This window comes from Perca flavescens, chromosome 7 (assembly GCF_004354835.1).
Source record: "Perca flavescens isolate YP-PL-M2 chromosome 7, PFLA_1.0, whole genome shotgun sequence".
NCBI classification, from domain to species: Eukaryota; Metazoa; Chordata; class Actinopteri; order Perciformes; family Percidae; genus Perca; species Perca flavescens.
Window position 1 is genome coordinate 810,161 of NC_041337.1, and position 14,905 is coordinate 825,065.

General features: G+C 41.8%; 2 protein-coding genes and 1 non-coding gene across 10 annotated transcripts in view; 2 read left to right on the plus strand and 1 right to left on the minus strand.

Annotated features, from left to right (window-relative positions):
- The first annotated feature begins 2,299 nt into the window (after positions 1-2,299).
- On the plus strand, positions 2,300-3,902 carry LOC114558143 (uncharacterized). Its single transcript, XM_028581923.1, has 3 exons — positions 2,300-2,568; positions 2,753-3,010; positions 3,131-3,902. Exons 1-3 carry the CDS (start codon positions 2,480-2,482, stop codon positions 3,900-3,902), a joined length of 1,119 nt encoding a protein of 372 aa, XP_028437724.1. The 5' UTR covers positions 2,300-2,479.
- A 1,772-nt stretch (positions 3,903-5,674) lies between these two features.
- On the plus strand, positions 5,675-5,746 carry trnae-cuc (transfer RNA glutamic acid (anticodon CUC)). Its single transcript has one exon. It is a non-coding gene; the product is annotated as a tRNA-Glu (tRNA).
- Positions 5,747-9,068: 3,322 nt separating this feature from the next.
- The window catches only part of tpd52l2b (tpd52 like 2b), a 32,683-nt gene continuing 26,846 nt past the window's right edge, over positions 9,069-14,905 (minus strand). For 2 of the 8 annotated variants that reach the window (XM_028582930.1, XM_028582928.1), the window contains 4 exons: positions 13,984-14,010; positions 13,131-13,172; positions 11,499-11,547; positions 9,069-10,177 (listed from right to left, as the gene is read on the minus strand). In XM_028582930.1, coding sequence (XP_028438731.1) covers positions 10,091-10,177; positions 11,499-11,547; positions 13,131-13,172; positions 13,984-14,010 — 205 coding nt within the window. In that variant the 3' untranslated portion in view covers positions 9,069-10,090. Of the gene's footprint in view, positions 10,178-11,438; positions 11,548-13,130; positions 13,176-13,983; positions 14,011-14,905 lie in introns of all 8 variants that reach the window. The other 6 variants (XM_028582929.1, XM_028582927.1, XM_028582933.1 and 3 more) reach the window with 4 other exon arrangements.

The following is a 14,905-nucleotide window of genomic DNA, read 5'->3' on the forward strand; positions in this document are numbered from 1 at the left end:
GAACGAGATCCAGGGTACAAGCGGCGAAATGGGTTTCCTCAGGAGGGTGGCTGGCGTCTCCCTTAGAGATAGGGTGAGAAGCTCAGTCATCCGTGAGGAGCTCGGAGTAGAGCCGCTGCTCCTTTGCGTCGAAAGGAGCCAGTTGAGGTGGTTCGGGCATCTGGTAAGGATGCCCCTGGGCGCCTCCCTAGGGAGGTGTTCCAGGCACGCCCAGCTGGGAGGAGGCCTCGGGAAGACCCAGGACTAGGTGGAGGGATTATATCTCCAACCTGGCCTGGGAACGCCGGATCCCCCAGTCGGAGCTGGTTAATGTTGCTCGGGAAAGGGAAGTTTGGGGTCCCCTGCTGGAGCTGCTCCCCCCGCGACCCGTCACCGGATAAGCGGACGAAGATGGATGGATGGATGGATGTACAATTATTAAAACCTATAATAATTGTTCACGTTCACTGGAGAGAACACAAATTGTTATTGGGAATATTTTTGCATTATTTAACTTGTGTCTGGCATCCTTTTTATTGCATCCTCCAATCCCTTTTGATCCTTGGTTTGTTTCTTTAAATGGAGGCCGTAACAGTGTCTTATGAATTACATTTGATCAAACAATAGTTTTAGCAGGAGATCAGTGCAGTTGGAACTGGAAACAAACCGAGATGCATGTGTTTACTGTCTGTTTCTTATTGTTATAGGAGTGGGTCCAGTTCTCACTTGGTTTCGACCATGGACGTCAACGGTGAGACTGGATATTTTCCATTTTATGAGGCGGTTCACAAAGGGTCTTACGACGGAGCACCACCCACTGTATGGCACGTTTTGCTCAAAGTTGTCCACTTGTATCTTTGAGTGGGACAAAGAGGACATTCACCGACTCAAAGAGGCCAAGAGGGCAGAGTTAAAAAAAAAAAAAAAAAAAAGGGGTCACGTGCCCACTGACTCTCAGGTGTTATCCAGCATCACATCCAGTGAGCTGGTCAAGCACTGCCGCAGGAGAACCCGAGGGGTTGAGGAGACCTGCGTTCTAATCAAGCAACTGCTGGACTCCATGTGGGACCTCACAGACACAAGTGGCTTGCATCTCATAAATCATGACAGCATGTCTCTTGTGTGGGAGGTACAGCAGAAGCACTTGCCCTGCATCCAAGATCCACCTGGTGTCCAGTTGTATACTAACACTGGATCAGGCCTGGAGAAGGGAGACAAAACGCTGGACGTCCTAAGATGTGGCAGAGGATCCTCCTCGCTCGAGAGCTTTCATCTGCACCAGTGTGGTTTCATCCCAGGCAAGCTGAAACACTCAATATTTGAAACATTTTGTTAATGAATGCTGTGTATTAAGTTGTCATAACATTCTTTTTTGTTGTTGTTGTCACCAGTGCTTTTGTCTTGCCAGGGTGGAGATGTAATGCTCTACATACACAGATGTACTTGCTTGAGGGGTTATCCAGATGGAACCATAATAGGTCTCAGCAAGCTCTGGATATGAGTGGTACATCACGTACAAAGATGTACGATGTACGTTTGATGTCCAGTGTGAACGTCCTGAGCAACAGAGTCCTAGGAAGTGCATTTCTTCCAGAGTTTATACCCCCGGGAAAACCTACCGGTAAGATTCTATGGCACAAAAAAAAAAAGAAAACATGCTGGACAATATTCTGACCAAACTGTCAGATATTACCTGAAGGTTACACCTTTGTTCACTCACTCACTCATTCTACTCTCATCTTTTTTTTTTTTTTTCTGTCGACTACTTATGGCAGGAGAGCATATTGCTGTGGAATATTTGCTGGCGCAGTCTAACCGGGGAGATCTGCTGAGTGCACAGAAGGAAATTGGTGCCATTCCACCAGAGGTGCTGGATGAAGCTCAGGAGGATGAATGTCCTGATGTGACAGTACCCCAGGCCACCGATATATCTTTTCAGTCTTCATCTCAGGTAATGATGTGTTAACAATTTGATGATATATCAAAACGTTTTTACTGTAAACCTAGTTTGCAGAGGTTCATTTTTCTTAATTAGTGATGTGTGATTGACTCGTTAAATCAACAATTCATTTGTGTAACATGAACACAACAAACTTTATCAACCTCATTGTACCCCTCTCACTGTTTACACATAATTACTTAAGGAATCTACACTTGAAAGTGGTGTGTTCAGCAGTCCTGCCAGCTCCCCGTTTGAGGACAGTGGGCCCATCACTTCAACTCTGGTAAAGTGGCTAATGTATTCACCATCAGAAATCCTTGTTCCTTCACCTTTTTCTTTTAAATTAGCTGTACAAGAATTGGTTTTGTTTCCATTTCATGTGACAAGATAGTTGGTGTGATCCTAGAGGAATTCCCGGATGGGAGGCAGTCGATGCCTTGGCAGGGTATCTTGTCAGCCTCAATCGGACAATAACCGCTCTCAAACTCTGAGATAGTAGAGATATTAAGACTGTACTCCAGCCTGGATCCCATTGATAAGTCCCCAACCAAATACTCCATGAAAAGTAAGAAAAAGACCTTGTCAGGACCATGGAGAGCTTCTCGGAAGCGCAGTGGCTCTGCCCCAGGCCAGCAAGCAGCTGAGAGGTATCTGCCTCTGATATACAGTATATTTGTAGTGTGTGTGTGTGTGTGTGTGTGTGTGTGTGTGTGTGTGTGTGTGTGTGTGTGTGTGTGTGTGTGTGTGTGTACCTAGACACAACATTCACGCCTATGTGTTTACAGTACATACACATAATGTGGATTATGTCACCTTGTTATCTATTTGCAGATTGTTCATGGTTCATGGCCAGGCTGCCCAAAGACCTGATCTTAACAGGATTTCTGAGTGTGTTGCACTCAGACTCTACAAAGAGTTCCAGGAAGCCAGAAATAGGCCAAAGGACAACAAAGGGAAAACATTTGCAATACCTCAGTCAATTGTCATGACTTACAGTCATATCAAACAGTTAATAGAGGACTGCAAAGACATACTGGACAACACCAACCTTTTACTTATGACTATAAACAACACCACAGTGTCCTCCTGGTTAGTTCATATTTACAGCTTCATACATTCACTTCAATATGAAAACCTACATATTCATACAAGATAAATTCCACACAAATAACAACAAAAAAGTTCTATTCTGATTTTTATTTTCTCTAGGCTGCAGGATCGGCAGAAGAGAACCGACCGCGATTCGTTACTGCAAGGGGTGCAGCTTCCTCAGCAAGTCCATTTGGCAGAGGAATCGCTCCTGGAGGCCCGGGACCTACCATCCGAGCCTGTTCAACGCGCTAATACAGTTATGGAGATCCAGGAACCAGAAAACCGTGAGGGTGAGGCAGTGATTCGTAAACGTCGCTGTGCCAGAGCGGTGTTTCCCACTGGTGCCAGCTCAACCAATGCAGATCAGGACGGGCCGAGAGCACAGCACTGGCCTGGGGATGCTGTCTTCCCTGCTTTGTCGGATGTTGCCTACTGCCAGCAGGGTCAACACTCAGCTCCAGCGTCTCACTCTCAGGGCTGGTCCCCTTACCTGCCGTCACCTGCTCCAGCGTCACACTCTCAGGGATGGAACACTTACCAGTTGCCACCAGTGCCAGCTTCTCACTCCCATGGTGGCCATCATGATCATCCGCCACCAGCTCCAACACCTCAACCTCAAGGTGGGCTTCCTTACCAGCCAGCCCCAGCACCACTAGCTTCTCTCAATCGGTTCCGAGAATGGAGATTGCTAAAGGCAACCCTGGAGGATAAGGAGCGAGAGATAAGAGGTGATCTCCCCAAGAAGCGGCAAACCAAAGAAAGCTACCACTATCAGTGTAAAATATGTGGTCAGTCAAAGAGCAAACTTACTGGCCATACACAGTTACGGGGGAAATGGTACTTTCCTGCATCTGGACAGACCATCACAGAGTGGAAGAGCTCATTATAGAATACATATGTACTGTATATAGATGTTTTTATAGTTGTTTTTATAATTGTGCTGCACTTTGATGTTCCATAACAAGCCCATACATTGTGTTATTTCTATTCAAAGTGTTTGTGTTATCTTGTTATGTTTATCTATGTTTACGTTAACACAGTTAACGGTTTATTGGAGTTTTGTGTGTTATTTTAAAAAAACAAACACACACATACAGCTCTTTATTGGAGATGTTTGTGTTCTTTAAAAAAGAAACACACACACACATACACCTTTGGTGTTTGTGTTATTATAAACAAAAACACAACTCTTGTGGTGTAATAGTAACACATCCATCCTTTGGGTAGAAGATCCAGGTGCAAATCCTGGCAGGAGTGTGCACCTTGTTGGCCTAATCAGTATTTAATTAAAATTTGAATTTATAATATATTATATTTTCTATTATTATTATTATTATTATTATTATCATCACAACAAAGCATTATTGTTATTCTTACCAATCCAATCCTATTTGTATCTGTTTGGAAGTTATATTTGATGAATTCATAGCACTTTATAAAAGTGTTCGTTAATTGAGAAATATTTCAATTGGGGATCGAACCACGACTTTCTCATTTGTCCTCTCTCTCTCCCCCCCCTTTCCCTCCTTTTTTCTTTTTCCTTCCCCCCTCCTAGCAGTCCCTTTTGCCCCATAATATTGTTGTTGTTTCCGAGCAGCTAGCTCGCTATCTATGAATGCAAAGAGATTTATTTTGGTCTTGCCAACATACCGAGAAACTTTGGAGCAGATTGTCACATTTAATTGCTATTCATATTTACCCTCAATTCACATTACTTTGGGAACATGTACTGTTTGTATTCACTCAATATGATAGACAGTTGTATTCAGAGTATTATGTGATACATTTAATAATTATTATTAAGTCAAAGTTTTTGAAAAAGAAGCCAAGCTTTTTGGAGCTGGCTTCCAATATTAAACAAAAAAGCTGTTAGATCATATGACCTCTATAAGCTTTACAAAATATTTATATGAAGTTTTGACGTGTTGACGCCTGCGCAGTATGCTTATGTTGTCGTTCGATAACTAGCTACATTCTAGCATCTATCTAGGCACATTATGTAACATTTCTGCATTAAAATGTCAAAAAAATGGCTATACCTATGTTATATGTAGGCTACCTATGTTATATAGTTTGTTGAGTTGTGTACTTACACTATCCCAAAGGTTTCCAACAATTTCCATACCCAGAGAATTCTATAATTACATTTTTGACACAAGACGTCTCGTCCTCTAACACGGCACCCAGGTGACACGTTCGAGAGTAATTGTAAATCATACAATGTCACAGAAAGACTTATACTCAGTAACGTAATACTGCTTATTTATTGATATTGATATATTGATTTCAATATCAATCGATCCAGCTTAACATTAGGCTACTAAAATGTGTTGGTTGCTTGGTGGGTAACATTATAAACAACTAGTTAGGATTACAAAGTGAAGGGGACATAATTCCGGGCAAGAGATGTTCCGCTGCTGCACAACATCGGCTATCGGACGTCCTCACCGGGACCGCGGCAAATTTACATATTGGACGGGTTAGGGTTAGGGTTAGGGTGAATGGTGAATCTAGTCCACAAGCTATAGCTACAGCTATAGCTACAGCTATAGCTCACAAAAAGTTACTAGAGTACCAGTGAAAAGTTAAAGTCAACTTAACTATCGCATACGGCTAGAAAGTAGCTATTTGAAAAATAAAGAGCACACGATAAGACAGATTTCCCTGGTGGTCTAGTGGTTAGGATTCGGCGCTCTCACCGCCGCGGCCCGGGTTCGATTCCCGGTCAGGGAACTGCTCTTTTTTGCAGAGCTATTTACACGTCTTGTAACCACAGACTGTACAAAGTGGGTTTTTACCATAGATTGTACAGAATGCCGTTTTCAGCTACCACAGAATAGGTGCCGGTCGTGGTGCTCCGTCAGTTGAGCGGTAGTTGGTGGTCTAGTTACCCCAGAATAGGCGACTGTGGGTCGCGTTGCTCCATTAGGGTACAGAGCAGGGCTCTGTTCTGAATGTGAGAGATAGCCATGCCCCCTGATTTGCATATAAGAAATGGAAATAAATAAATGTGGCATTAGGAAATAAAAGTCCACGGGAATAAATAATTGTAGATTTATGAAATAAAAGTCTCTAAAAATAAATAATGTGGACTTATGAAATAAAAGTACCATGAAATAATTAAAAGTAAAATCTTTTAATATATTTAACTTGATTAATTTGTATAGGAATATTTACATTTAATTTATGTATTCATTGCCTCATTTATTTCATGATGTAATTCAAAGGCATATTTCTTTATTTATTCATGTATTTATTAAATGTATTTATTCATTTATTTAGTATTGAATAAAACAGCATTCCATAAGATTGGACACACAAAAATTATCCAAAACAATTTGACAAAATCACGTGGACCACTAAATCCAGTTTCAGATTCTAGCATTAGTCATATTAATAAACTTGAAAAATTTGTATATTTTGTTACTTAAAGCAGATCTCAAGAAGGGCGGATTTAAAACACTGACCAAACACCACTCGTTCATTTAAAGGAATGCTTTATTGATATCCAAACATATACAACAAAACCAAATCATGTTTTTTTTATTAATTCACCATAGTCTTCCAAATCGGATCCCTTTTGATACTCTACATGAGCTAGGCCCAGGGCCTAAATAAAGCTACGAGTACTCTACTGTCCTCTGCAGCAGCTGGCACCCAAAACAACAGTACATCATCATATCAATCCATCAGTCCCCCAAAAAGGACTGCAGCTTTAAACAGGCGACCGCTACACTGCAAAAAAAAAAAAAAAAAAAAAGAAAAAGAAAAATCCATCTTAATAAGTCATTTAATTCAGTATTCAAAATTGTATTCTTCTCATACAGAGTGAGATAATTGCCCTACAAAAAGCATGTAAGTATGAGGGAGTGTATCCACTTTGTGTAAAAAAAAAAAAAATCGGATTTTAGGATTGTAGAGTAAGTATGAGTTGAGAATAATATTTCTTGTAGTGTGCGTCTTGGTGAAGCAGAAAGCCAGAGACTTTGTGAGATTCAGAGGCAGAAGGAGAGAGAGCATTTTGTAACAGATATTTCAATATTAGCAATTTATTTTTTAAACTGATGGCAAATTATTTGTACAAATAAATCCTCTCTAAAAAGTCCACCTCTCCTTGCAGAAGGAAAGCCCAAAGAAAACAACAAATTCACCTAACAGGAATATATTAAATACCCAAAATGATAAACACGACAACACGAAGAAAAAAGAAAAGAAAATGCATGTCTGATACCCTGGCAGCAGTTTGGAAGCTGCTGGATGTTGTTTACAAGCGCTGCGCATCGGCCATTTCATGTTTGTTCACTAAAGGCCCAGCTCAGTCACCTAGAACTCCTTCTCATTTATTGTTGGTTGGGAGGTTTGGGCTTAGATCGGCAAATGAGTCTGAAAATATTTAAGGTATATAAAAACTCTAATTTTGATGATGATTTTGCGACATTGCGCTGATGCTGAGCCAGGACACAAGAGCAACACGTAGCTGCAATAGGTCAAAAAAAGATTTTTGGCAACATTAATACACCTTCAGTGCCTTGACAAAATAGACCATGATCAGCCTCAACAAACAGTTCAAGACTCACCCAAGGTTTTTGGCAATTGGTCAAAGAGTTGCCCTGTGTATTGTTTTTTCTGGGAAATTTTACAGTTAAATTGGGGAGAAAAGTGACGGTAACGGTCACCGTTTGGTGGCGTTTGTAAGAGCGTCAGTTTTCATCAGTACAAGCTCACAACAGTAAGAGCTACAGTGATTTGGTACAAAGAAAAAGGGGGTTAGTTTGGCCTCGTGCAGTGCATGTGTGTGGGTGCTATCAGCACGTTTAGTAGCATGTGTGTGTGCATTAAGGGGTTGTTGGCTACAGGTTTTTTTTGTGTTTTTTAATGGCAACAAGAGGTTTTCCATGACACATTTTGTGGCTCAGACTATCAAAATCTGAATATCTCAATGCTCTCTCCTTTTCGATCAAACCAGTCTATACAACTTAAAAGAAAAGGAACAGAAAATAAAAAAAAAAAAACAACCATGGTGTTTGGTGTTTTAAGCCCCCCCCCCTTCCAGGCAGTACGGCAATGGTTATGTTCAAGGTTAAGGTGAGGGTTAGCTGCCTGGAAGGCGACGTTGGAGGCTTAAAACGCCATATCGAGCAACAGCCATTGCTTTTCTGCCAGCTAATTCCAACAGGTGAAGCATTTAAGGTGATTAAGGCCGATAGAGAAGGCGTGGACAGTCACCGGGTAGTGTACAAAGCAGCGGGTCGTCTCACGCTGACTCCTGCGTGCTAACGGGAAGGAAACGCCAGTCGAACCGGGGTGAAAAAGAAACTGGGTCAAAGTGCTCTCGGGGGAGGGGTTTAGTTTGACATGCTGCAGCAGCACTTCTGAGATCCAGTCCGTTAAATGAAACCAGTTTGATTCGGTTCCTTCTCGTCCAAAACAAAAATGACCGCGGCTCCTTAACGAGTCAGGTTCACAAACATTTTAAAAAGGTCCCATGGCATGAAAATGTCACTTTATGAGGTTTTTTAACATTAATATGAGTTCCCCCAGCCTGCCTCTGGTCCCCCAGTGGCTAGAAATGGTGATAAGTGTAAACCGAGCCCTGGGTATCCTGCTCTGCCTTTGAGAAAATGAAAGCTCAGATGGACCAATCAAGAATCTTCTCCTTATGAGGTCATAAGGAGCAAGGTTACCTCCCCTTTCTCTGCTTTGCCCGCCCATGAGAAAGAGAGAGACATCATGGCTTGAAAACAAGTGAATCATGGCAAGCTGGTCAAGGCCACACCCCACCCTCCACCTTGCCCCCCCCCCCCAATATATAAAAGCATCCAAAAAGCAGCATGTCATGGGACCTTTAACATATTTTAGAACACAGATGTACTCTTGACTGATAATCTCTTGACCGACAGGAAGTCGTGGCTGTGAAACTGACCCATAGTTTCTTCTGAAGTTTGTTTAGCCTCGCCCCCCTTTCTCTTAAACCTCCCCACAACCGATTACTACCGTTTGGCAGCATCAGTGACTAGATTTATTAGATTTCATAATATATATTTATACATATTGATAAAAGTTATGTAAAAACATTATGCAAAGCAGTGTAAAATAGTTTGTAATACAAAATGGTTTGAGGGTTGTTGTTTTTTTTTCTCCGTTTTTACATCCTGGGGGTGTTTTTAGGGCGTTACGCGAGACCTTGGTCTTCTTTGCATGGTTGCTATGGTACAACTGAGATGAGATATGCACATGCATGTAGCAGTAGAAGGTCTAAGAGGGGTGAGATGTGCTGGACCCCTCCCCCAGTCAAACCACTAAGCTCTAACCTGCAGGTGTAGCCTGCGTTCACACAGCGGGCATCCGCTGAGCTGTCAAGAGAACTCTGAACAAGTTTGAGGGGAAAAACCTGGGGATACGGTGGTGACACTAGTATGTGGTCACAGTGCGAATGCATCGTTAAAGTACATGACAGCAGTCAGAAAACAAGAAGCCACAAACAGTAGTAGTTATAGACCACCATCTTGCTTATGCCCGTCAAATGCTCCTCCGCCTTCGGTCTGCAGAGATCCTGGTTCCTAAACTCGGGAGTTGGGGCCCAAAAAAATGCACCTGCAGAGTTACTTTTTGACTGCAGCCACTGCAGGGCTTATCTTAACAAACAGCCAATCCCAGAATTAAAAGTGAAAATTCTCATTTAGACTTCTTAATAATGCCTTTTAGCCTTCTCTTTAGCCAGGAGACTGGCTGAAAACAGCAGCTCCCTGCTTAAAGGAAGGCCTGTGAAGAGGGCAGGAGACGACTCATTTGGACTAATGACAAGGTCTAACGGGGGTCTGTAAATTATTCAGGTTTAGACATCAACAAAACATGTTTCCTTTTCCTGGACAGCGAGGCAGAGGAGTGGAGGCCGTGGGTCCAGCAGCGACCCCAAACCCACGAGTCCTTCACCCCCCCACCCCCACCTGCATCTACAGACCTCGGGGCAACTGAGTGGTGGCGAGTCGGTGAGGCGATAACAGTACAGTCTCAGGTCGTGAGGAAGGTGGCGGCAAGGAGGAGGAGGAAGAGGCGGGGGAGGAGAGCAGGATGCGTTCAGAAAGGTGGGTTCTCCTGAGTGGGGGTGGTGTCAGTGGGGGAGGTGACGGCCTCTCCGTTCCCTTTGGGGCCCACGACCTTGTACTGAGGGGATGGGGGGGGAAGAGAGAGAGAGAGAGAGAGAGAGAGAGAGAGAGAGAGAGAGAGAGAGAGAGAGAGAGAGAGAGAGAGAGAGAGACTTTAACACAGACTCATCACAGTTTAGGTTTCCTGCATTTAAAAACCATCAGTGTGTCCCATAATCATTAATACATGCCCTAATAAACTTATGCAGGTTTTAAGAAAAATGCATCTAAATATACTGTTGATTTGTAACGGATATTATTCTATACTAGAAGGAAATGGAAACAGCCTCAGAAAGATCTTTGAGAAAAAAAGAAACTTCAATATTGGCCATATTTGTGTACACTAACCGCTAAAACAGTACACTATGATGATTAGCATGTAGCATCAGCTGTGTAGAGTTAGTATGTAGTATGGATGTGGGCTTCATCTCTTGTGAAATGATCTAGTCAAATAAAAAGGTGTACATGTTATTAGGGATGGAACCAGGGCTAGCCACTGTGGCTAGTGGGGTTCCAAAAACTACTAGCCCACTCGGCATTTTCACTAGCCGCGATAACATTTTATTTGAATGAAGTGGACTACAGTGTGCTACAATTAACTTCATTCTGTTCTGACCTTTTTAAGACCATTATGAATTGTATTTTATTCTATTTCGTGAAAAGATAAATAAATCTTAATTGTCTGAAACAATTCCCTGATTTCCTCGTTGGCATTATAGGACCGGTGTCTTGATTTGGCTGCGAAATAAACTGCACGTTGGTGTCATTTGTAGTCCTAATACAGCACAGAATTAAAAACAACCATTTTAAAAGCACTGTGGGAACATTTCAAAGAGCATTAGAGGTAGCGTTACATTGACGTAGAACAATTAAGACCTGTTAAACATTATTTAAGACCTAGAACACAGTAAGTCAGCGAATTTAAGACTATGGGGGACATTTTGTGGGTTTGCGGGCGGGTGCTAATGTCAAGCCCTGGACGGAACAATACATGATCTGGATCGAGTCAGTGATCAACAATCCAACATCGATGCAAAGTGACAATACAATACAGGATCTCTCTCAACTTGGTATAATCTACTGACATTAAATGCTACTTGTAGTTCATTTAAAAATTATTATAGAATAAAATCCTCTTTCAATAAACGTGGAAAGAAGGAAACCTTTAACTCAACAATCAAACAAAGCTGGCGACTAGAACAACACACATCTCGACACTCACAAGGCATGGATCACTTGGCTGCTACTAAAGTACTGGTAGTGGAAACACTGAGTCTTACTATGACATGGAGGCAGAAAGAGTCACATCAAGGCCTACGGCTGCAGCCCTACAGGCCTACCTTCAGGTTCCCCACTTTATCCTCAAAGGACTTGAAGGTTGCAGAGTTCCTGCAGAACAGAGACCACAAACACACCTTAACATGACATGCAATGGCACCAGGGTAAATAAAGACAACCGTGACCCCCAGCTGGTGACAGAAAAAAAAAAGAATATCAGTCTAAATATACAGTGCTAAGGATAAGTTTACACACCAATGCTAAAGAGGACTAAAAAGAGAAATGTGCTTGAAGAAGCATGTGCTTATAAAATGTCTCATTTGTCCCCCTGTCCATCAGAGCCCTGAATAGACAGCCAGCCTAACCCCTGAAATGTTTTTTTTTGTTTTGTTTTTTTACATACACATTTGTACTTTTCTTTTTATCAGGAGTTTATGTCAATAAGGCGGCTGACAATCACTGCACATATCATGACAACCATTATGAGGTGTTGGACAACGGGCAGTGTCATTTTGTTGCATGCACCATGAGCACATCTATACAGAGTGATGCAGCAGTCTGTGTACTGTATTTATGCAATATGCTGAATATGTGTGTTGAATTCTTTAAACAGCGCACACTGTTTGTCCAATACAAATTTTGTTCAGGACATAACTAACCAATTAACTAACTAACTGTCTCAAATATGGAGACACTGGCACAAATGCCTCTTTTTAAGTAGAATGACGTACTTAAATATATTTTATATTATGACTCTGGGATGATTTATGCATTAAGTATTGTGCTGTCACAATGCTTAATTCGCTGCAGCCACACTAATACTGTCCTAAACTGTCTAATACAAACATGTTTAGAGGGTTTCTTATAAATTTTGTGTTACTGTCCTGTAAACCGAGGACCCCACAGCAACACTGAAACAGAACCTTCCTAAATTATAAAATGATGCAGAAGATGACATAAAAACGTCCAATTTCAACCATGAAATGGATTTAAAAGAGATAAAAACATAAGAAAAACATTGTTATTCCCCCACAATGTGTGGACAGTGAGCCAAAGACTGGGTCCACTCAGTATTATACACTGAACAAAATGAGAAACGCTACACTTTTGTTTTTGCCCCCATTTGTCATGAGCTGAACTCAAAAATGTCCACAAAAGGTCTATTTCTATCGTTCACAAATCGGTCTTAATCTGTGTTAGTGAGTAAAAGGCCACTCTAAAATGTCTAGTTTTACTGTAATTTATTGTGTCCAGCCTAAGACACACCTGTGCAATAATCATGCTGTCTAATCATCCTCTTGATATGCCACATCTGTGAGGTGGATGGATTCTCTCACTAACTGTGCTCACTAACACAGATTTAGATACATTTGTGAACAATATTTAAAAGAAACAGGCCTTTTCTGTATGTAGAAAAAGTCTTAGATCTTTGAGTTCAGCTCATGACAAATGGGGGCAAAAACAAAAGTGTTGCATTTATAATTTTGTTCAGTGTAGTTGACCTTTACTTAAATGATCCCGTGGCTAAAATCGGTCCAAGAAGGCCGAATCATACCAAGCACAGAGATCAACAGATACAGCAGCAGTGCAGTAAGACAGCACTGCAGGTTGATCTAGTGTGTGTGAATGTATGTTGTGTGTTACACTGAGTTCAACGGAAGCAGTACAGAGAACAGGTTTGTGTGTTACTTTACCTCATGGCAGGCATACTTATCGAGTGGCGAATGGAATAGTTGCTACTTTGTAAGCGTTAAAAGAGAGAAGACAGAAACGCAGGTGTTATAAAGAAAGCAAGTGCACACACACACACACACACACACACACACACACACACACACACACACACACACACACACACACACACACACACACACACACACACACACACACACACACACACACACACACACACACACACACACACACACACACACACACACACACACACACACACACACACAAATTATACAATTATTACACTGGTTAAAGTGCTGTAGGTGGTTAATAGTCTGCCCTTGACATAGCTTTAAACAGTAAAAGACTATTATCATAATTATCATATAGGAATAGTACTAGCTTTGTATAAATACTGTTAACAGAAGACCAGGATGATTAGTTGCTTATTGGTTGGTGCTAATTTATCGAAATATGATCTCATGTTTGGTCGCTGACATACACAGAGAGAAGTCTCCTAGGAACATTCTCACAATATTAGGAAGAAAACACCGTTGGAAACAATATTTTATGGGTCACATAGATTCCTATACATTTCGCTCAAAGAAAGTTATCAATAGCAAAGGACAAGGCATGCTACTGTAAGCATCTATGCGCTGGGGACAAAATACATTAAAGCAATCTGAGGGAATTAAATAATGGGGGATAAAAGAGGAGTTAAAAAAAATAAATAAAGCACAAGTCAAAGTATCAGTAGCAAACATGGCAGAGCTTAACTTCTATAATGAGTCACTTTGTCTCTATAACACATTTCAGGCCACATGACCGTATATGATTTTACTTGGTTGTTGTAACCGGACGAGTTAGTCTTACCTAAAGGAATTAGAGAAAGGTAGAGCTCTGCAGGTCAAACCAAGGCAGCGATTAGAAACGAGAGAGAGAGAGAGAGAGAGAGAGAGAGAGAGAGAGAGAGAGAGAGAGAGAGAGAGAGAGAGAGAGAGAGAGAGAGAGAGAGAGAGAGAGAGGCATCAGGACACAAACCAACAGCAGTGGACGGGGAGAGACAGCACTCCTTGATATTTTTGGTAGGCTTTGAACTGAATGAACGTGCGGTTCAAGTTCCATTACCAAGTGCGAGTGCAGTTCATGCTTTTTTTGTCAATGCCAAATTACATTAAGAATAAGAAAAAATAAATATGTGAGCATGACTTTTGCAGCTACAGAGGAAAACACTGTGGATGAATGAAAGAAACACATGCAACATGGCAGACACGGACATGGCAGACACAAAGAGTAAAGCAGGTAGTCACACACGCACGCACACACACACACACACAGGAATGTGGGTGGTGAAATGCAAACAATAATATAATTACAGACGGATGTGTAAGTCAACACGGTGTCAGCAGAGATGTTAGTTGGGAAAGAGTCAGCAGCAGTAACTGAGTCTTTGTTTTTCCATAACTAAATGTTTTCTCGTTAATCACACTTGATGCAGTAATGTTTTTCTCATGTTTAATGAACTATGGCCCAATCCCAAAGTCCGGACTCACAGACTCACGGACTTTGGTGCGCGTTCTCGCGAAATTCGTAAGGGCTTAGGGTTGTCCCAATGTGGAATTTCAAAGGGAGTGAGGGTTTGAGTACACACTAACCAAGCCCTTTCCGTGAGTCTGCATCGATGCAGACTTCACCAAAGGGAATTACCCACAGTTCAAAGTGTTGTGACGTTTACCGCGGAGACGATAGGGAAATCCGGAAATTACGAAGGTAAACAACAGCACGACACACGGCC